The sequence below is a fragment of the Monopterus albus genome, unplaced genomic scaffold, assembly GCF_001952655.1.
Source record: "Monopterus albus unplaced genomic scaffold, M_albus_1.0 scaffold23.1, whole genome shotgun sequence".
Classification (NCBI taxonomy): domain Eukaryota; kingdom Metazoa; phylum Chordata; class Actinopteri; order Synbranchiformes; family Synbranchidae; genus Monopterus; species Monopterus albus.
This window is the reverse complement of record NW_018127903.1, coordinates 1,091,096-1,114,750: the sequence shown is the minus strand read 5'-3', so window position 1 is coordinate 1,114,750 and position 23,655 is coordinate 1,091,096. Positions and strand designations below refer to the sequence as shown.

At 41.7% G+C, this 23,655-nt stretch overlaps 1 protein-coding gene across 2 annotated transcripts in view; it reads left to right on the top strand.

The window, feature by feature from the left end:
• Nucleotides 1-20,980, top strand: part of slf1 (SMC5-SMC6 complex localization factor 1) — a 36,676-nt gene extending 15,696 nt beyond the window's left edge. The window contains exons 16-18 of one of the 2 annotated variants that reach the window (XM_020594344.1): nt 4,366-4,458; nt 5,695-5,877; nt 20,115-20,980. In XM_020594344.1, the coding sequence (XP_020450000.1) occupies nt 4,366-4,458; nt 5,695-5,877; nt 20,115-20,611 (773 nt within the window). In that variant the 3' untranslated portion in view covers nt 20,612-20,980. The remainder of the gene's footprint in view (nt 1-4,365; nt 4,459-5,694; nt 5,878-20,114) is intronic. The other variant, XM_020594345.1, reaches the window with a different exon arrangement.
• Nucleotides 20,981-23,655: the final 2,675 nt, after the last annotated feature.

The following is a 23,655-nucleotide window of genomic DNA, read 5'->3' as shown; positions in this document are numbered from 1 at the left end:
ACTCAACATCTCTGTTACTTGCGCCGCTGAAATATAATCCTCTTCTACCTCAACATCCTCATTCGCATCTGATTTATTAGCTCTTTTCCCTCTTGGAGGCATTTTAATAGTTGTAGAATTTGTTCAAAGAATTGAAAATGTAGAAGATGTGAAAAATCGTAGAACAGACAAGAGGAGCAGTAAAGACATCTGCTCTCGCTTGCAACCCGGAAATTCAATGATTAATTAATGATTAATCACAACATTTCTTTTGTCACCTCTATGTGCCATCAATAAGACATACAGTATATGTTATATCTTTTGGCTGAGAGGAGAGCATCAGTGGCCTTTGTTGATATTGCTTGTTTTGAAGGTTTGTTTTTTTTAAGGTATCCAACATTAAAATCTTCACCAATGGAATTTTTAAATTAAGGCCACTTACATTAAGGCCAGGTAATTCTTTTCAAGCACAGTGAAAGCTGCAGAAATCCTGATTTGGAGGAGTTAATGTGCTGCCATGGCAGCAGTAGTCTTCATATAAGTTTATATATATATCCACTAACTGGCACAGAATACCTTTCTAACACATTCCTGACAAATAGAATTGTTACAGACTTCCAGTAGTTTTTGGGTCCAGGGATTGGTGAGCCAAGCGGCACTTTACAGGAGTGTAGCAAGCAGACTGAGGGATATAAAGAGCAACACATACATTTAACTTTTCTATTAAAGTGTGAAATGGGGAATTTATAGAAAAGGACAGGCGGATTTATCCTTTCCATGCTTGTAAATGCTGAGCATGCAATTACCCCTATAATAGAGGCGTTGTGTCCAAATTGGAACCATTAAAGTGATTTAACAGTGCGTGGATTGGTCCTGGCATTTGCGAGGATGTGTACACATGGGGTGTAGTAGAATGGGTGTTTAATCACAGCTTTTTAGAGTCCAGTAATAGCAGAGCAAACCATGTAGAACACTGGCATACCACACAGTCCAGCTTACTCATTAGGTACTGTAGTTTGGACTGGACTCCACCCTCTGTTAGGATAGGTTTGGGTTTTTGTTTGTCTGTTTTAGATTGGAAATGGTTTGTTTCATTGGCCTTGTTATTGTTAATGGGGCTAATACAGAACAACCACCAGAGTGTCTGTTTTCTCATGATGCATTTGCAAACAACTGTGCACTGTTAAATTCAAGTTAATATGATTTTTACCATGCAACACATTTTTAGAATGACATTCAGATTGAAAAAATGTCATTACAGAATAATGGAGTAGTGCACTGGACACTGTCCCTAACGGTAATTTTGCTGTAGTTTGTAGCTGAATCAGAGATGAAGACTTGAGCTTGCGACTTGAACTCGGGTCACACTTAGCTGCACACAGTCTCTTTTGAGACTCGTACTCAAAAGACTTGAAACTCGACTTGGACTTGCGAACAATCTTTTTTTTTTACTTCTTTTTTTGCACGTTGACGCTAAGGAAATAAGTGCCCCTAGAGCTGAATGTCATTCCCTCTCCTATTATCATGTATAACTTTACACATGCATGGTGCACGCTGCCACAGATGACTAAGTTGCAGCAACAAAACCATGACTATGGCGAGCACACCTGCAGCTGCTTTTCCATTTTATCAGGCATCTCAAAATGCAGCAGATAAAGTAGGTTAAGCCAGTCACTTGGTAATGTGAAAGACAAGTTAAAGTTGGTACCGACCGTGAGCAAACATGTTAGCTCAGCTATCTGACATCATCTTGTTACTAGCTTTGTAGCTAAGGACTTTAACTTATTCGATTGGCGTTCACTGCATGTTTTTGAAAAGATGAGTCGTTTTGCTTACCACGCTTGTTCACATAAAGTGGTGGCTTTGCCATGACTATGGAAATAACTGGATAATTAATCACCCATGTTCCTCTGCGACCATCTGCTGGATAACGTTAAACTGAGAGACCACGTTGATTGTTAACACTGGTTACAGGTTTACCATGTAATGTTACAGGCTTACTATTATGCTGATTTTGAGAGGCTACTATAAATTAACATCTCTGTAAAGTATAAGCTGAATTAGTTGGAGACCCAGTGTAATAACACAGTAGGTTGTACACTTGCCTTTTATCGAAAAATAGGTTAGTTGCTATTGCATGCCTATAATGTTAGCAATATTTTCCGGTTGCCCTGAGTAGTCATCAGATATCCATTTTTAGAAACCACATACCAAACACTAGCAACTAATCAGTGTTGATACTGCTAATAGATAATGGAGTGATTGACTTCCTTGATTATAGAAATGCAGTGTTCTATGCAGTGTGGACGGCATGTAGCAGATGATAGGACACTCATTACAACCAGGGACTTGAGATTTGACTGGAACTGGCAAAAAATGACTTGTGAGCATCTGTGGGCTGAATGATATTTGCCTTGTGGTTTAGCATTTGCAAGGGTTTGGTAATGGGACACACTTTGGAAACTGTCATTCATGACAAGACAGGTGTTTGGATTTTTTTTTTGTTTGTTTGTTTGTTTATAATTTTTAGGGCTGCACTTGCTGCTGATTGTTGCTGTTTCTTGTTAAAATGACAAGCAGCGGGGTCATACCAGCTGTTCCTAACTAACCTTAACTCCATGAATTAAATTGACAAAAAGGACAAAATGAAAGCGGCTGCTGTCGGGTTTGTGACCTCATTGCAGCTGGTGGACAAACAGACAACACACAGTGTCTGCTGTTAGAAGATTGTTCATGATGTAAAGAGGCATCACTGAATAATCAGAGTGAACTGAGTGTTTCTGTAGTTCCGACAAACTCGGGTAAAATTATTAGTCAGTCTCACATCAATGATGGATATTAGTCGCTTTTTACATCTAGCTTTCCATTGTTTTCATTGTGACCACTGAACAGTAATATTACATTACATTTTAAAAGTCAGCAACCACTGAAATGTCCCAATTATATACATCTGCAGGGTCCGACTATATGATGCAACGTAAAAATACTGTTTTATAGTTTGGTGGACAGCGGTTCCCCTGCACAGGATTATGCCAACCATTAACCATCTACTACAAGAATCCATTAAATCTTACCCCAGGTTTTCTTAGATGTTTGGTTTATAGATGTTTTTGCGGCATTATTTATAACTGAAATGTATTGACAGATATTATCCTAAATGATATTTATTCTGAACTAGACTTGATCGGCATTGGAAAAAATGTGTGCTTTTCAAAATTTCCAACTTGCTTCTTTTAGGTTTTGCATTGAATTTCTAGGGAGAACATAAATAATCTTCCTTTTGATAAACAGTCCTTCCATTTCCACTTTTTTTCCCCCACTCCTCAACCTCTTTACTACAAGCAAATGGCATTTAATGCATCTTCTGCATCCTCAAAGACATCTCCTGGAAGAAAGGAATTTTTTTTTCAACATACTTTGAAATGCATAACAACCTTTCACTCTCTCTTCCACTGCTTCTTTTTTGCCCTCCTGCTTTCCTCCTCCTCCACCCCCTTTTGCCCCTGTCTGTGCTCTGTGCGCGCTGGAGTGGAGCCTCTGTACAGGCGTGGCATCCTGGGGAGAACTAGTAAAGCATTTATTATGGGCTTTGCAGACCTGTATTATACTGGCAAGCACAGAGCCACTCATGCTTGGCCTTTAACTTCCCTCTGACGTTCAGCCATACATGAAAAGAGGGGACTCTGGCCCACTAATATATTCCTGATTTACTATTGTATCAGAAAAAGTAAGACAGGCGAATTATTGTGGGGGGGGGGATTTTGCTAAAAAATATAAATTGAATCCTTGCGAGTTTTTTCCATGCCTATTCACTGGTAGTTTGCTGATTAAATATTGCATGGTAACATTGGGAATGTCCAGGGGAGCTTTTGAACCCTGAATCTGTGGAGAATTCTTTGAGGCTTTGTGCGTGGGCTGTCTACCATAACTTCCTCTCAAGTAACAATATCGGGATGAGCAGACAGAAAGCGAGGCTACTTTCTCACCATTACGTTCATTCACTCGTCGACTGCCTCGATCAGCCTTGTTCAGAGTTTAGTGGAAAATCTGTGTCTCTATAAAAGAGGACAATAGCGAAGCGAATTAGCCCAACGCTCCATCCATAAATTTTTTTTTCCTCCCATTTTTTTTCAGCCCTCGAAAGATCTCCCCCTATTTCTCATCACTCTTCTTAAATCGCATCCTTATTGGCGGGTCGTACTTTTTAGGTCAGGTTTTTTTCTGTGTGTGTTTGGGGACATTTATGGGGTGTTTTATTGGTTTGTTCACCATATGGAGGGGGACAATGGGCAGGACATCGGGCACACCCTAATTTCGGATTTCTCTTTTCTTCCGCCTCTTCTCTCTTTGGGGTGTGTTTGTCCACTGTGTGTGTCCTGGTTGAAGGCGAGACCCTCCTCCACAGAGCTTGCAAGAGGAACCAAGTGGAAACAGTGCTTCAGATTCTGGCGCTTCCTGGCACTGATGTCAATGTTAAAGGTAAGATTTTTTCGCTTTCCCTTTCTCTGTAAGCTCTGTCTCCGCGTCATCTCACTTCACTCACTGCACTAGGGTTTCGAGGAGCGATTAACACTGGGGGGGAAAAAAAGAGGAGAGAGGGAATAGGTGTGTGTGTGCGCGCGTCATCACTGAGTTTAACCTTTAGCTAAAATGTAAAGGGTGTGTCTATGAAGAGCAGGATGGCTTTGGAGGCTTAGATTTATACATTTACAGTCACCTTGCTAAGTGAATTGAATGTCCTGATGTTTCCAAGTGACTCTTTTTTTTTCCCCCTTTAGATCAAATATAATGACCTTTTATGGAAACGTTTTGCTCTGTTAAAGGTGATTCCAATTTTGTAATCATTGTTTAAAAGCACCTTAAATTAACTTGCAACTCAGTAAGGTGATTACCCAAGATGTGATGTCCAAAATGTGATCAGACAGAACTATAAGCTAAATGGTAAAATTACCGTGTCAACTTGCAGTTGCCTCCCAAAACAAGGCTGTGTTAATTGTGACACATTATCAATTGGAGTCCTTTCATGTCAGAAAACACAGGTCTACATTACAAAGTTCTTCAAGTAGGCAAATTTGTGTTTCTTAAGACTTCTCTAGTCATGACTGATTTTTGGGAAGAACTTTGTAAAACATGAAAAGATGGGCTAAACAATTTTAATATGTTTTTGTTTTGTAGAATTGTGTGTGATGTACATGAAGGACCGTTAATAGTCTATTCATAACATGCAAAATACTTTTAAACAATGTAAAAGCACATTGAATATATATCTAAACATCTTTAGCACCCTTTTTCATCATATTAATGTCTTTTTTCTTATGGCAATGAATTTTAAAAGTTTGCTATGCTAACTATGGCATTCTGCATGTGGCCTGCTTCACTTACAGGATAAGTATTAATCTCTTTGCCAGAGATATTTCAACATTTTGGTACAAAACCTGGAACAAATGTTGTTGTTATGTGAAAAGTAACACCCAAATCTCTTTAAGTCTTTAATATTTAATCCTGACACTCCAGTGAAACCTTAAAATTGTCCAGTATCATACATTGGGAGATGTACATATCCATTGTACTGCTTGATGGCCAATTTCTTTATGAAACATTACATTCATCTTTAAAAACAAAAGATACCAGTTGATTGTATGTTTTTCTTCAGATGATTTAAAGTTCCTGCTAAGCAGTGTGTTTGCGTTTGTGTGTGGTTTGTTGACCATGTAGACCATGCAGGCTGGACACCTCTGCACGAAGCGTGTAATCATGGCAGCACTGCATGTGTGGAGGCTTTGCTACGTCATCATCCCACCCCTGTACTTAATAGCCAGGTGGGTGGAGTCAGTCCATTACATGACGCCCTGATCAATGGATACATGGACATCGCCAAAATGTTACTGGAGCGTGCAGGTGAGCAACCCTCACCAATACACTCAGAGACTCAGTGAGCTGACAAAGTATAACAGACTACTGGTTTTAGAAGATGGATCTAATACTGACTAAAATGAATAAACTCAAACTTTATGCTTTATTTGGTCAGTACCTTTACTCAGGCAGATATAATTAAAAGTGCTACTCTGATTGCATGTTACATGTTCACATTTCTTCTTATATGTCCTTTTTGTAATATACCTTCCTTGAAATGATTCATTAAACCAAATGGTTCCTGTCACACTGATGGAATTACATAATGTTGAAATAAAACACCTTTAACTTGCCTGGCCACCTGGCTGCCAAGTAGGTTAATATGTAGAATTAGCCATTTAGCTAGTGATCTACTGCAGTGGTGGGCTATGTGTTACTGCTGCTGTAGCCAAGACAAGCTTTCAGTTTAAATGTAACCAGCAAAAGCAGTGGTGCTTACTGAAAGATTGAATGCTGCTTTCCACCTTATTAGCAGGGCTGGTTTTGTCTTAACTAGCCTCTGGTAAAGTGAAGGACCTGCTGGGGCTTTTAAAGGGGCACTCTACTGATTTTACACATCAAGTTTAGTTTTTTTTTTTTTTTCCCTTTCTTCTGTGGCTCTGGAGCAAGCTTTTGAAAGTCTGAAAAACAGCCCCTCTAATGCTACCAAGGTTAGAAACTGGAGTGTGGAGTTTCAGAAACATGGGTATATACTCATCATGGAAGGTGCGTTCCTTTATGGAACATGTAGTTTTTTTTTTTTTTTCCTTTCTTCTGTGGCTCTGGAGCAAGCTTTTGAAAGTCTGAAAAACAGCCCCTCTAATGCTACCAAGGTTAGAAACTGGAGTGTGGAGTTTCAGAAACATGGGTATATACTCATCATGGAAGGTGCGTTCCTTTATGGAACATGTAGGATCAAGGGTTTTGGGGGCTTGATCTATACTTAAGTGACAGCTAAGGGTATTTTTATTGGTACTATTGTCCTAAAAGTCATTAGGGAGGATAAGACAGAATGTGATGTTTGCAGAAAAGCTACAAATGACAAATGTATTAGTCTTAGAATTGGTATATATAGTTACCTATAGAATTACAGGCTGCAGTACACTGTGCCCAAGACAAACAGAATCTGTAATGGATCCCAGAGGCCATAGAAGTTGTCTGCTTTTCCACTGTATTAATTCTAGATCATCTACTATATCATCTCTCCCTCTGCCCCCACCGCTTGTTCATAATCCTGCACTGCAGTGTCTGTCCAAACAGATTTCAGCATCACCTCATAATATGTTTGTAAATGTCTTTTTGATGTGATTAGAGGAGTCAGGATCAGCCACTTGAAAAATTCACATGTAGGTTTTTGTTGAAATGTGTCACAACACACCTAGTATGGTGTTTGCATGCCACACACAGTCTGAGCTCAGGCGGGTTGAAGTGATCGTGACGGGTGCTGGAACTTAGGAGAGGGTGATGTGTAGAGGAAGTGTGTGTTTGGGGAGGGGGGCCATTTGCCAGCATTGAACAAGTCTCCCATGTAACATACCTCTGCCTCTGCTCACTTCTCAGTTTGACTAATTATAGTTAATTTGATTCGACTTTCCCATTAACACGTGTACATATTCTGTCCTCAAAAATAAATTAGTCTGGGATTGTTTAGTCCCACAGAGGAAACAAGAGAACACTCCTTTTTTTTTTCTACAATCCTCAGTAACAGAAGGGAAAGCAAATTAAAAGAGGTCAGAGAGGAAGAAGCAGTTATCTGTATCAGTAAAATTAGAAGAGGAAAAAGAGAGAATGTATACTGTGCACACGTGCGCGTGCAGCAGAAGTCTGGCCTGCTGTCTAGGCCAGGTCTCTGCACAGGGACCGAAGAGAACAACAGGAATGAGAATAGTCCCAATTTGAAACACCTGCAGGCTTGTACCATCATACTTCTTTTTCTCACTTCCTCTCTCCTGACTGTTTGCTGTTTCCTCACACCTTGATGGCGGCTTGTCTAAAGGCTACAGCAGGGAGCTGGTGAGGAGGTGGTCCTCTTGACTCCAGGCCATGCTGTTTCTCTTGGTCTCTTTTCCATGATCTCTATCTAGTTGCCATGGACACCATCGATATGCCCAGGCTTTTCCCCCCGCCATTCCTTTTTAGATCTTTAAGACCAGGCTGTTAATATGGAAAGTTTTGGCTTTGGGGGCTACATCATGCTTAGTTAGTCTAACCATTTTTCCATTCCAGCCCTGCTTCAGTGTAGAAAAAAAAAATTCTATACTCAGGCAGGACTTTTGTGCTTGTGGCTGCATTTCTAAAAACCCATATATCAGACTACTTTTTAAATTTTAGCCAGAGAGACTCTCTGTACCTTCCCATGATAGGAAAGCAGGCTAGTGGGCCAGGAGCACTTCCATTCCTCTCTCACTTTATTTATTATATTCCAGTGTTTCTTTGTCCGAGTGCCTGCCTCATCTCCTGAAACTATATTTTTCATTGAGGCATTCACTCTCTTGTCCTAGTTGTTTCCAACAGACAGGCTCAGCCTAGCTGCCAAGGTTTTGGTGGGCCAGAGAGTGCAACACTGACACTGGCACACCAACAAAGTCTTTATATGGGAGTGATCTCACCCTTTTATAAGCCTGTCTGCTTGGAGGCCTGTGCTATATGTGTGTGTGTGTGTGTGTGTGTGTGTGTGCTTGCATTTTTAGGGGTGAATTGTAGGGAGGATAAATGGATTGATCCCACCCCCCTACCCCATATACCTCATATCCCTCCAGGGTTATGGAGCTGGCAGTGAAGCGATGCCATGGCCAAGGGCAAGGCTGACTCTGCTCTCCTCCCATTGCCCAAGGCTGCCTCACATGACCCTGTGTATAAATGTGTGTGTCTAGCTTGTTTAGACACAGATTGGAAGTGTCCTTGGCTATATATTTTGGTGTATGTGGATGCAGCTGCAAATCTTTTCTTGAATCTCAAATGCTGCAGTGTATGCTGGTTTGCAATTAAGTATCTGTAAGTGCATTTGTCTGTGTGCGTCCTACATGTGTGTGCCTTTTGTATTACTTGCATTATGGGAACCAGATCTTGTAATACTCACATTGTGGAGACTCGGCCTCTGGTTCCTACAAGGAAATCACTGAATTTTAGGGTGGCAACATGTTTTAAGGTTAGGTGTTCGGGAAGTAGTGGTTATGGTTAAGGTTAGGATAAGTCTACAGGAAATAAATGTAAGTCAAGGTAAAGTCCCCACAAGGAATAAAAACAGACCGGTGTGTATGGATGCTCCCTGTGCCCCTTCCTCAGCTGGTAGGAGTGTTTAAATTTTGCAGGGTGGCCAGGGCAGCTGGTACCCCTGATTGGAATGGAAAATGACCTGGAGCCTTTAGTTCAGACCTGGCTTGCACACACAGATGCACACACACGCGCACACACACATATACAGAGGAGGTGTGTCAGTTAGCAAAGGGGGTGGAGAAATAGGGAAGACTGTCACCACTCTGCTGTGTGACTGTAATCGCTGATGGCATCCTCACAATACAGCCCACCGTGTTAGTAAGCACAGCTAGTCCACCTCAACATATAAACACACACTCACATTCACTGACTGATTTAGATTCTTAGTTTTTGTGCATTTTAGTTCAAACTTTTGACTAATTGTTTGGCTTGAATGAAGCTGAAGAAACCAGGAGAGGTCGCAAAAATAACTACTGCTTCAATTTTTATTAGAAATTTGTTCATCTCTCGTATGTACATGTAAATACACAAACACACACACTCACGCTTAATGCACACCGTCCCGTGGTCCCTGCAGATCTTAATGTGAACGAGTGTTTGTGGAGCAGAGAGATGTCATTTGCTCAGCGGCACAGAAAACATACATTCCCCTTGGACTGCTGTAGTCACTCATGGTTTGTCTCTGTCTGTTTGTCTGTCACTGTCATAGAAGCACACACACATGTAGTGCTTAAGACACACTTGGGCCTCTTCGCTGTCAACATAGTAAAGAAAGTTCACTCTGTTCAGCACTTATTTCCCTGTGGGTCCTGAACTGGCAACTGCGAGGAGCTGAGCACTTGTACTGTTAGAGGTGAGGCTGTGCTTGGAGCCCTCAGCTTCGTTCGGGTGTGTTGATGTTTCAACTGCAGGTTTCTCCAGGCTGTATTTCAAGGGCTTCCCTCACTGGGAGTTTTCGACTACATTTCTACTCTTCTGTCTGTCTCTCACTATCCACCCCCAACCTTTCTTTCTGTGTTTTTCGGGTGGCTGCCAGGATTAAGTTTAGAGCTCTATGCAACAGTCTTCCTGATTGTTCCTCACAGAGCTTCAAGAGGAGGGCGAGACCCTTTTTCAGATAAACCCCTATGTGCCAGTTTTATACTGATGAGGACCATAAGGGATCAAAGGGGATGATGCTGCAATTTGTTTCTTGCATGGCTACTTGTGCTTAGCATCTTTTTCAGCATTTAGCAAGCATGAAGGCCGCCAGGAGCTAGCTTCTGTGAAAAGGAAAGGGCAGGGGAATATTTATCTCTTTTGATTTATTCCGCTGTCCTCTTTCACCCACAAGGTTTAGCTGGAGTTCACTGTTGTACATTTATTTGGATAATTTAGTGCAGTGAATTTGTGTTGAATTCATGCTGTTTTCATCTGCAAACAAAGCAGAGATTCAAGGATTAGTTCATTAGTTCTGTTGGCTTCTGAGCTGACTGAAAAGAAAAAAATGGTACGGTCACAGGCAAGAGATGAATTAGTTTTGTTGGCATGAATATCGTTCTCTGATTCTGTGTACCAGCCCTGAACTTAAATCATCATACACTCCATTAGCACAAAATGGTAGTACCCTTTTCTTTTTCACCCTTTAAATGAAAACATTCAGCAAGAACTGTGGAAGGAATTCAGTCGTGTATTGGAGAAAAAAATCCACAGAAAATACAGGCAAGAGAAAAGTTTGTACTCATTTGAAGTACATTCTTTGACTCAGTACTGTTAGATTTAACCAAAATTATCAGCTATAATTTTGACTTGTAACAATTTAAAAGGGCTGTTGCCCTCAGTAACTTGTATGAAAAGAGAGTGTGAGAAACAAGGAATGAGTGTGAGCTTTTCATTGCCTCAAGATTTTTCACTTAGATCAGTGTCTCAGGAAACAAAAACAGGAGAACACCGATTGATTAAAGTTAATTTTTTTCTTAAATACTTTCTTTTGGTATTTAACCGCAGTGTTTTGTTGATTATCCAGAGTGATGGGCACATTGATTTTGAGAAGAGATGTGATGTGATTTCAGATATGATGCCTTTTACTTTTGCCCTTTCACACATGTGCTAGCATGCAACAGCAGATGGTCCGTGTTAGACGCGTTCTCATCTACTGGATATACCCTGTTTGGCTTTGTGAGACAGGTAGGGGTCGCCTGGGCAGAGTGTGTAACAGGCAGGAGATGATGGGATCATGTAGCCGGTTTGTCATTTGATCATAAACAACCGATTCTCTTGCCGTACAGCTGTCTAACAAGTCTGGACTCTTGACGTCAGAAGTTCCCGGATCACATCATTTGTCCAGTTAGATATTTTCATTGGCTTCTTCATCAAATGTTTGTGTTCTTCTGTTTCACGCCGGTCACATGATAGAACGTCATCAACACAGCCACTAACTTCGTGTGAACACTCCGAACTGTACGCAGCTGTTTTCTCTGGTTCACTTGGACATTACGTGGACTTTGTACTAGGGAGCTGGCAGTCCGCTTAAGCTCCAGGTCTACTGACTTGGACATTTGGTTTCTCATGTACAGCTACCCCGGGTAATGTCTAGATAATTTCAGGGTTCCAGCGCATGTCTGAAAGGGGCTATAGTGAACATGATTACAGCATTTCCTATTAAGCACCTTGACTGTGGCAGCCCACCACAGTTTCATGATGAACTGAAAATGTAAAAATATTTCTCATAATAACAAAATATCTCTAAAATGTGTTTTGCTTTGGCAAACCACGTCTCACTCCCAGTGGGGACTGTCTCAGCCTCATCCTGTCAAACAGTGATCTCATTCTGTTCTTTTGGTTGCCATGATTTTTTTGTGACCTTGATTGCCAATTTGTGGTTACTGAGCCTGTACCTGGTTAGGATCTGTTGGCTTTTTGTCTCTGACAGTGGAAAGGTAATCTGCCCATTCATAATCTCTTTCTATGGCCAGATGACATTCTCATCTACTTTGACAATCCCTAACAGCTCATTTAATTAGATCATATATTTTCAATTCAGTTTTATTTGTATAGTGCCAAATTACAACAATCGTCTCAGGGCACTTTACATAGCAAGGTCTAGACCATACAGTATTAGAGGAAAAACCCAGCATATCCCCCTTGAGCAAGCATTTGGTGACAGTGGTAGGAAAAACTCCCGACAGACCCCGAGTCTTGATGGGTGGCCTTCTGCCTCAACCAGTTGGGGTGAGTGGATAGAAGAGAAAACCACCAAGACAGAACAAATAAAACAAACAATCAACACTAGGCAGGTTAATGTGGCTGGTGACTGCTCATCAGGAATGTACAGCTCCAGAGCCAGGGCTACCTGCAGGCAGGTACAGGGAGAGAGAGAGAGGACACACTACAGGAGAGAGGAGATGCAGTTAATGATGTATAATGGTGGCATATAAAAGTCAAATATAGAGAGATGAGGGGAGAGGAGGAGAAATGTTCTGTGCTCCATGGGGGGGGCCCCCCAGCATCTGGGCTTATAGCAGCATAAGGCTCAGGGTCACCTGAGCCAGCCCTAACTATAAGCTTTATCAAAAAAAGTAGACAGGGGGTCTGCCTCCCGATCTGAGACTGGGAGTTGGTTCCATAGGAGAGGAGCTTGATAGCTAAAGGCTCTGCCTCCCATTCCACTTATGTGGACTCTAGGAACCACAAGTAAATCTGCACTCTGAGAGCAAAGTGCTCTGTTGGAATGATAAGGCTCTACGAGGTCTTTAAGATACAATGGAGCCTTGTTATTAAAGGCTTTGTATGTTGGGAGAAGGATTTTAAACTCTATTCTGGGTTTTACAGGGAGGCAGTGGGGAGAAGCTAATATTCTAGTTCCTGTCGGTACTCTGGCTGCAGCATTTTGGATTAACTGGAGGCTTTTTATGGAATTATTGGGACATCCTGATAGTAAAGAGTTACAGTAGTCCAGCCTAGATTAACAAATGCATGGACCAGTTTTTAAGCATCACTTTGAGAGAGGATGCTCCTGATTTTGGTGATTATGCACAGGTGAAAGAAGGCAGTTCCAGAGACCTGTTTTATCCTGGTCAAAAGTAACTCCAAGGTTCCCCATGGTATTTTGCATCCGATACATGTAGCACAAGTCTGTAATAGTGTCCTTTTATGCCAAATAGAGTCGAAAGCTTTCTTGAAAAGAATAAAACGAACTATTTTTACCATTTTTTAATTGGTGTACATGTTTGTTGATTAAAATGAGAAGGGTGCGTGGTCAGTGGTGCAATGTTTTGGGAGGAAGCCATTTTGATTTTTACTCAATAGAATGTTCGTCAAGGAGATCTAGTATTCTTTAATTTAGAATACTACAGAGTAATTTTCTTAGACAACAGCTGACACAGTAGTTATAGGGTCTGATCTGTCCCCACTTTGCACCAGATGTCAGGAGAACATCCTGACTATAATACAATATTGAACACTGCACTCTGCATCTCTTGGGGGCTGTGTTTGAGCATTTCATTTTTAATGCTATCTGGACTGCAGGTTTTCCTCAACTGGAGAGATTTTGTCTGTGTGGTCAATTCTTCCAAATTAATTGAGGAATCAAGGGGCTTTTGGTTGTCTTTATTTCTTCTAATGTTTAGAGTTTCACTTTTAGAATATTTTGATCTGAATTGATTAGGTTTATTGGCATGTCTTTGTACAGATTTTCAAAATGTGCTCTCTAAATGTCACTGTTCTGGATAGGGTTAGGTGGTTGCTTATGGCTATTCCTTGTTGTTGAAGTTATTCCACATATTCCTGCCTCACAAAATATCATACTGAGATCATCATTGGCCTTGTTTGCACCATCTCTGGTAGGGACATTAATTTTGGTCACTCTTGTTTTTTCTCTCCCTCCCTCACTCTCTCACACACACACACACACACACACACACACACACACACACACACACACACACACACATTGACAGCAGACCTGTCTGAACAGGCGCTCCTGTCCATGTCTGTTCCTAACACAATGCTGTCAATAAGCTATTTAAGTGCACCACATACAAGTTGTCAGCAAGAATGCTATTAAGAATACTAGTAAGGGGAGCTAAGCTAACATTAGTATACAGCTGGGTTCTCAAGGTTAGCATGTGGTACATAGCTGCTAGTCAATATCAACTGCTCTTGCAAGTGGATAACATTAATGCTAGGCTAATTCTTTAACTGTGATGGTGAATGTTTGCTCCCTCAGTTCAGAGGAATACTGGAAATATTTTTCCAAGCCTCAAAAGTACAAAGACAGCCTGGACCAGAAATATTGGCAAAAAACCCCCCAAAACTTAAGAAAACATGTGGAGAAGCTGAACGACCAAAGCAGTGCAATTGGCTATCCAGTGAATCTGTTTAGAAAATTTCCAGGCTTCAGGCTACTTCTACTGAATGAAATTCCAAATAGTCCTAGTAACTATATGTTGTTTTGTGAATGTTACTGGAATCAGTGGAATCTGTTAATTTGATTGTAAATGATGATTCAGTGCTGGGATATTATTAATTTTGATGGGAATGATTAGCCTTTTCTGATTCAAGAGACCACTTAAGAGTTCATTTAGGGCTCTGCTTTGATTATTTAAGATCCTAATTGCTCCCTGGTGATCAACATCCAATAAATCAGTGTATTTGATGCCCTCTCTCACTCGAGGTGTTGGAGTGGCAGGGGATTACACAAAGCTGGCAGCTGGTGTCCATACCTTTACACCCTACCTTATCTGCTCCACCTCCTCTAAAAGGCCATGATCCTACTGTAATCTGTCTACTCAGCAACATGTTAATTAGACATAACTTGTTAACATGATTCTCAACTGTGACTCAGAAGACGGATGCTTTCACTGGCATTACAGTGGTAAAATATAAGCTGGATTTAAAAGAAAACTATAGCAGAGCCAATGTAGTGCTGTTTCCCCTCCCCTAATTTTGGTATAGGAGAGATGGACCCGACCGTTGCTTCGTCTGATGTGGCCTCCACAGGCTTTCCCATCCATGTGTTGTGTACTTGAAAGGTGGACTAGAGGAGAAAGATATCACTGAGCATTCAGACATTGTTCTTAAAGCAGAGAGGGATTTAGCATGTCTGGCTGGCCTTGTGTTTTTTTTTTCCCTTCCTGCATCTGATGCCTCTCTGCTGGCTGCTTTGGTGCTTCACTTGGTTGGCCTTGTTGCTTTTGCTGTGGTTTGTAGTTGCTACCTAGCAGCTCCCTGTGGATATATGAGGCCGTGCCCCTGGCTGCAGTTCACACACTCACCCTGCCTCTCTCTTTTGGACAGCGAGGGGGAAAGAGAAAGAGAGAGGATGTTTACCATGCTGTGGAGCTGCTTGCTTCCCAGCTTGTCTGCCTCAGCGCCAGCCTCAGACCAGAGACAGAGACGTAGGGGGAGGGAGCACTGCATCTTTCTTTGCTTCTCTCCCTCCCTCTTTTTGCACCAGTTTCCCCTCCTCCATTCTCGCTTTTAAATTTCTTGTCTTCGCCTGCCCTCTAAAGGCCAAAGGGCTTTGCTCTCTATATGTATATGTGTTGTGTGTGTGTAGCTGACTGCATCAGGCAGTGGCTTTTGCTTGGCATGCGAACTCCCTCCCTCTGCTGTAGCTTCAGAGCTGAGGTATTAGCGGGATGTTTTCACATTCATGTACACACACATTCATAAAGGATAGTGTAATTACCCTGTGCTCTCTTGTAATCCCCCAGGAGTTGTATTTATCTCCACTACAGCATATCTGACACCTAGTACCAATACCTGGCTTCACTTCACTTGCCTTCTCTGCACCAAAACAATTCTCCAGCTGCTCATCTCAGGACTGAGCATGTGTGTATATGTGTGTGTATATATATATATATATAACATTATAAACAGCACGATATTGTTTTCATGTCTTCTATTGTCATCTGTATTAAGTGTAGCTGAGCTGTGTGGTGGGTTTTATATTCTGTGATGGTTAAGAAGGAGCAACTGATTCTGAAATATGTAAGTATAGGCAGGAAAGGACAAGAGTTTTCTAACCCTTCAGAAGCAAAAGACAAGCTGATATTTAGGTAATAAAAGAAAGTCAAACAAGTAAATATGCAAATGTGACAGAGGCAGACAGCACACCCACACAGCTTTCAGACAGACAAAGCTACAGTCAAACACATAGCCATACAGTCAGTTGTACAGGCTTTCAGGCAAGCTGAGCCCAGGGCCGTGCTGCAGGGATCCTCTCCTCCTCCCCACACCAGTGTCATTGTTCCGGTTGGAGCCTGTCAGTCAGTTGGGTTTGATACAATGACAGTGGGAAACGGTGGAAAACTCTCATATTCATGTATTTCTATCTCATGTTTATGACTTGCCTCAGTTTATACATGTGAGCAGACTGTACTTTAGTCGAGAAATGTGAGAGCTGGTTTGGATTGAAAGTTCTGGAACAGATTTGTGATTTTATTTTGGACGAAATGTTTTGATTTAAGAGTTTTATAGTTATTTCCATTTTCCACTTGAATAGAGAAAACTTTGTGTGGGTCACTGTGTTGTCTGGCAGTACATATATAAGTGGGAATCTGACTTGTAGTGTTGGTTCCAGCTTTGTTTACATGATCCCTATTTGTGTTATATTAATTTGCATATCAACACAGCTACAACCTACCATTTTCCCTTGAGAGGAGAATATGTAGGAGTTTTGTCTTATTTAACTGATGCATTGAATTCCAAGACTAACTGGTATGAAGCAATTAATAAATTTAGTTCATGCACAGAGTCTGTCTTCCATGAACATCAGTATTTTACATTTATGTTCAGTTTTATTCTTTATATTCTGCAGCAGTTAAAATGTCCCTATATTGCATTGTACCAGCTGAAGAAAAGCTCTGCTGCAATCATATTTTGTTGAAGGGAAAAGTATGAAGTTGGAGAGGGAGGAGTAAACTTTATCCTCCCTTTGTTCATTTTTGTACCTTTGCTGGAAATCATAGGCTTGAAGGCCCCCTGCAGAGCTCAGTCCAAGGTTGGCCCTGTAAGAGGAAGACACAGGACATTACACTTTTTTTTTTTTTTTAAACACTTTTCAGCAATCATTGTGTTGCTTGTACCTGTGTGTCTGTATTGCAGTACTAGTTAGCTTTTTTTTTTTTTTAAAAGTGGATTCTGATGGACCTGAACCTTTCTACAATGTGTCATGCCGTGGTTGGCTTCACACATTACAGCCACTCCTACTGAATGAGCATAATAGCGAGGACAGCTTGTTATAGAAACCTGGTGATTATGACCTGCTGTGAACAACCTCACCCTCTTTCACACACGACGTCAACCCCGTCTCCCTCCCCCTCCCTCTGTCTTTCTCTTGTGGCCACTTTGATCTAATCTGTGCTCTTACGTCCTTGACTGCTGCCCCCAATGCCTGACCTCTGCATTTGAAAGTTCCCTGCTTATGTAAAAGTTTATGTAGATTAATACCACAATTTATGCAGATTGAGTTTTTGCCACTCAGGCTTGAAGCACAAAAAGGTAGACGAGCACTGACCTTCCCCGCTAACAGCTACGTGAGTTCTCACCGATTATCTCATAACTGCTACACACATGTTAGTTCTGTTACAGAAAGAGATGGAGCAATTTTAGAATTCTTAACTTTTTTTTTTACTTTATAGAAAAAAAATCAGTGTCATTTAAAATGAGGCTGTCTTTTTGTCAAAATGGCATTTGGGAAGCTTAGTAAGTGTGGTTTTTGTCAGAGTGCACCACACACACACACACACACACACACACACATAATTATTCCTTCTTTAAAACATCATGCTTCCTGCAGCCCCACAGTGTCTGTCAAACAGAAACGACTGCCAGCAGTGGCATCAAGCAGCCTTTCAGCCAGCTGTGTCGTGCCGAGGCTCCACAGAGCCATAAACTCGCTCACAAGTGGCAGCAGCATTGCCAAGGTTGAACAGTCAAGTATCATCAAGAGCAGTTTGCCATAGAAATGGGTCTATCTGAAAGCAAACAAAGGACTTACACTTGACTCGACCTGCTCCATGTAGGCTAAGTACGCACAGGCCTGTCTGACAGAGGAGAGTGGCTTTCAGTCAGAACAGACAAAGCAGAAGAGTAGAGGGAGGAAAGCCAGCAAAGTTAAATGTCACATTTTAACTTGGTTAGAGGGAAGAAAGTGCTACATTCAGCTGTGACTGTCACATTCAGTTTCAATGTGAAGGAGCAGAGCTGAAAGGGTAAAGTCAAGGGTATAGAATTTTGTATTTATTGTATGACTTAAAATTGATGTGCCTCTTTCACCAAAACATTTCTGCTGAACTTCATGGAAACTGCAAACCTAGACCCATTATTTGTTGCACAAATTATTTTGATCAATGCGTAGCCTTACTGTTAAAAAAAAATCATCCTTGCTTCACTTTTCTATAAAATGTTTTTAACAAAGCAATTTTCTTATGTCACAGTCAAGGTCTGTTGCAAGTTTGTCAGCTCCTGCAATGTTGCTACTGATAGTGATGAGCTCTCTGTGTTGCATCAAAAAGCTAAGCGGAAAGCAGAGCCTCCATCAGGTCACTAACCCTCTGTACCTTTTACACAAACACAAAGTGACCCACCTGTCACACAATTGGGACAAGTTGTCAGTTGAAGTTAGTTCTAAATTGAGCTAAAAGCCGTGTCTGGTGCTGAGGCCCAGTGGGAAAACAGCTGTTCACTTAAACACTCTGCATGTGTGTGTGTGTGTGTGTGTGTGTGCTGTTTATATCCGTTACTGTGTCCTGCCAGTGACCCATGCAGTGTCTCTTCTGCCTTATTTGATAATAATGCAGCAGCCTACGGTAGCTTGGCTGCTTGTTGGTGTGATCTGTGTCATAACGTTATCACTAATTCAGCTGACTGTTTACATTAGACTGATTAACCTCCCAGTCTCCGCTAAGTCTGCCACTTTACAGTAAAATACCGCAATTCTGATCACATCCTTTTGTGCTGCAGCTTTCCAAAACTAAAACTACAGGTGGATGTTACCTTATATTACAGTTTTAAATCACATGTAAAGGTCATCACCAGCTGTTTGTGGTGGGGTGGTTCCAAGTAGTTACTTTTATTACCTCGTTAAGGGTGGGTTAATGGTTTTTGCCAGCATTTGTTTAACAGCTTAACTTAAAAAGTAATGAATGGATTTTGATGAATTTTGAGGATGGTCCATGGAATAATTGATTAGACTTTGGTGTATCGTAATTTGGATACAGGAATATTTTAAAAAGATTCACCATTGTGAGTGCTGGAAAGGCTGTTCACTGTATTCGAGCCGCCTTGTAGCCAAAGTGTGCGACTGCGCTGCTGAGCACTACAGGCATACAGAGAGACAAAGCCCAAAAACAGCTGCCCGTTCATTGTCAGTGGAAACCGAGTGCTGTCATTCAGTACACCCTGCTGTGCAAGACGGGGACTGAAGGAGCCCAGCGAGGTGGCAGCTCACAGCTGGGGAAAGATCTACTTTATGCAGCGACATCTGGGCAGGAGCCAGTCGGGATTATCTCGATCTCAAACTGTGATGGTAGAGATTTTGAGCCAGGCTCAAAGCTGTTATCATCCATAGGCCTGGTATTATGCCACTTTAGTTTAGACACTTTTAAAGCAACAAAGTAACCACTTAGAGAATATGTGGTCAGTCTATCCACGTAATGCCAATTGAGAAATTTGTTCCACAGTTTTCAGTGTGTTTTCTATGAAAGTGCATGCACTTTGTTCAAGCACACCAACAACTGAATACATGATGCACTCCCATCTTTGCGCTTTCATGCAAAGACGTATTATCTCAGAGTTGAAAGCTCCTCTTAAAGTCCTTCTTTCCTTCTTTGTGCAGTACTGAAGTGTTCTATGCTACCAGAACAATGTGCATTCAGTCTTTACAAGTACAGTAACACCATTGTGGAAATGCAAGCATTGGTGTGCATTATGTGCCACACCTGCAAGAAGTATGTAGTAGCCTTGATTAGTGATGAGATATGTCTATATCAAAGAGGGTAACAGTTGTGTGATCTGATCCTGTACACTTCTGTCCCCTCCAGGCTCTGTTCTTCTCCAGCAGACTGATGGAAATGGGCGGACTGCACTGGATCTGGTCTCTACAACAAGTCAGAGGGAGGAGCTCCTCCATAGCGCGCAGGTTGCAGACTCAGCCCTGAGAAACATAGTGATTGAAGTCTTGAACCTTCCCCTCCTGGAGGCTGGATCCTCTCTGCTAGCCCACCTCATTTTCTCCTACAAGAAGGAGAGGGACCTGCCTGGCCACATGCAGCCCAGCGACGAGACGCACAGCCTAGAATGCAGGCTGGTCAGAGCCCTGGAGACACACTCCTTCCAAAAAGTTACTTTGGGCTGGACAGACCAGCGGGCAGTGAGGCTGCTGGAAGATGCAGAGATTCTGCTGGAGCTTGGCAGAGAGAGTTACCTGGGTCAGGTGCCTCAGGCTTTAAGAGAGTGCCGTGGAGAGAATACACAGCTCCTAATGGAGATCCTTGAGATTGTGAAGTCGCATGGAGAAGTGTTACTGGCCTATCTGTGACATTGGCCCAAGAGACAATGCAACATAAAAGACTTTAGGCACAACCTGTTATTAAAACATTAATATAGTTGTGCCAGTTATATACAGCTGTCAAATACATGGCCATAACATTCATTTAAACAGATGCGGTAAAAAAAAAAAATTCTGAGGAAACAAACATTTTCTGGTACATAATAAACTAATGTGGCCTTTTCTTGTTTTGTCAGTCAACTGCATGGCTTGGTTATATTCTGCTGCTTTTTTCTTAAATGTTAAATATTTTTGAATGTGTTCAAAAATAGCATTTTATGAGAACACTAACATTTTTGTATAGACACAAGTTGTACTTTTCTATGGCTGCTTTTCACTATTTATAACAATAAATGGATATAACTTATTTATTAAGAGCAAGCAGAGTGGACTACTATTTTATAATCCATTAGTCAATAAGAAAGTGGGCACTGCAGTTTTAGGAGCTCTGAAAGGAACGGGGGGCCGCAGTGGAAAAGTAAAACTAGTTCTCACAGAACACATCCTGGTTTGAGATACCTGAGGCACCGATGTGTGTGGCTGAAGACCCCATGTGCAAACCGCAGTAAGGAATGAGCTACTTCCTGAAGCTCAGCATGAACGCAGAGACGGGCCTTAGTCCTGTGTGCTGGGGTGGATTGAGTTGCTGATGGAACAACAGACATGTCTGTGCCGAATAGGCCCGTGTTCCTTTTCCTGCTAAAGGTGCCGGCTTATAAAAAAAAAAAAAGGCTTCATACAGAAACAATAATCTAGAAACTCTGAACATTATACAAAATATTTAATCTCTTTTAAGCAACATACATCAGATGCATTTAATTTCTCAAACCAGAAATAAAAATCATTTTCTTTTGTCACATGAAGATGTCACAGGCAAGCAACGTTGCAAGCGAAAAAAAAAACATCTTAGAAAATTAGGCGGGCGTACATCTACTTTACAATATCATCACCAGACCAACAGGCATACTGTATAAAACAACCATAAATTAATAGTGAAATAGATATGTACAGTATCATTTAAAAATAGTCTCATTTCAGCTTGGTGCAAATAAAAGTGCTTCTTTTTTTCCCCTTTACAGCTGTCGGATACATTCGGTTATATAATTGATTTGCTCTACATCATACAAAATCAACACTTTGGTTTGCTTGCAAACAGCCAACACCAGATAATGAACATGACAAAAAACAAGACTATTTGGATGCAATACAAGGCAATAGTCACCACAATATGTTGTAAAATAACTACATACAGAAACAGACACATACATATCAGGTATTCAAACTGTCCCTTCAGGCATTATAAAACGCCATCCTTCACCAGCCACAGAGTGTGTGGTCGAGGAGGCTATAATCAACCAGCAGCGCTGCTCTTGGGGGACAGTCTTATTGTCTTTCAAGTGGATTCCTCAAAACAACAAAACAAAATCAATGGCCCTCTGGAGTGACAGATCCGAGCCTGTTGATATTTAAGCATGGAGATGGATGGGTAAAGAGGGAGGGAGGGAGGGAGCAGGAGAGGTTAGAGGGATGCAAGCAGACAGACAGGGCGAGAAGATGACAAAATGGCAGAGAAGAGCTCCAGTTACAGTAGGGAGGGGCTTCAGAGTGATCAAGATTGAGACAGACAGACAAACAGACCAACAAAGGGGGAAAGGGGAACAAAAAAGGGGGTGTATGGAGGCAGGGATCAGTAGGATGACAGGAGACCTCCTCAATTGTAGCCTGAGCTGTAATCTTTCAACAGATGCTCAGCAAGAGGCCCAGGAGACCATCCCTTCAGACAGGGTCGCAACCCCCCTCACTGACGAATGGGGGAGCCACAGAGAGCCAAAGGAGAGAAGCATGATGGGAAGAAGGATCTGAAATAGCATAAAACACACACACACCCTTCCATCCCTGACATCTCAGGCCTAAATCCTCTCAGAGCCTTGTCTTGTCACACAGCGACTTGCTGCTCATCTAGCTGATGGGCCTGGACACCAGCAAACTACACACACAAATAAAAGCAGCTACCTCTGCTGCGCACGCACATCCATACACACATCGACTAAATCTATGCATCAGTATACAGCTGGAGGGGAGATATAATTGTAACACACACTGACGCTAAGAAAAGCAACATGTCTTTGATCACATAAACGTGTATGCGCAAACACTCTTACATACTGTGCACAGTTCACATACACAAGCCTGTGTTGTGGAAAAACAGATCAAAGTTGAACAAGGGGCACAGGAGGTGGGGCAGATGGAGAGGGCAGCCAGCCTGGGGCACAGCATCACAGACAGCATGTTTGTGTTTGTGCGAGTGCGTGTGCCTGCGAGGGAGAGAAAATGTGCCTGCTCAAATGGGATGTTATGTTTTCATCTGTAAGCAAGTAGGTAGAGAATGTGGATGTGAGCAGGGCTTTCACATGAGGGGGATGTTCTCTCCACACTTGTGTGTGTTTGTGTCTATGTGTGAATGCTTTCATGTGTGGCTGTCGAGGAAAACGCACAGGGAGATGAGAGGAAAGGAGACCAGCCTTTCAAACAAGATTAGGACTGTGGCTGCCCAAAGGCCTGCCTGCCTGGTGACACTCTGCATAGACTGGGTGACATCTATGTTAACACCATGACAGCAGAAGGGCCAGTGCTGCGCCTCCTGACACAGACAGAGGGTCTGACAGTCTGTCTGCCTGACAGATGGAGATGTTTTTAAGGGGTTAAACAACCCACAGTGAAGTTATCTGGGCATTTACAGTTTTTTGCAGTTGCTAACATCCATTTGTCATTCTGTATTGACATTTTCAAAACTCTAAACACAATTATCACATCTGTCTGTTGTGACCATACCATTAATACAATTAATGTCGTTTTCACACAAAATTTAGTCAATGCACACGTTTCTAAAATGTTTACATTTTCTTTTCACACAAGCTTACCCCATAGCAAAATAATGGATCTTTCAAATATCTCTAACAAATGCTTAAACACATCATGACAGAATTGAAGACCTAATGATCCAAACTTTAAATATAATGTAAAGCCTCTACTTT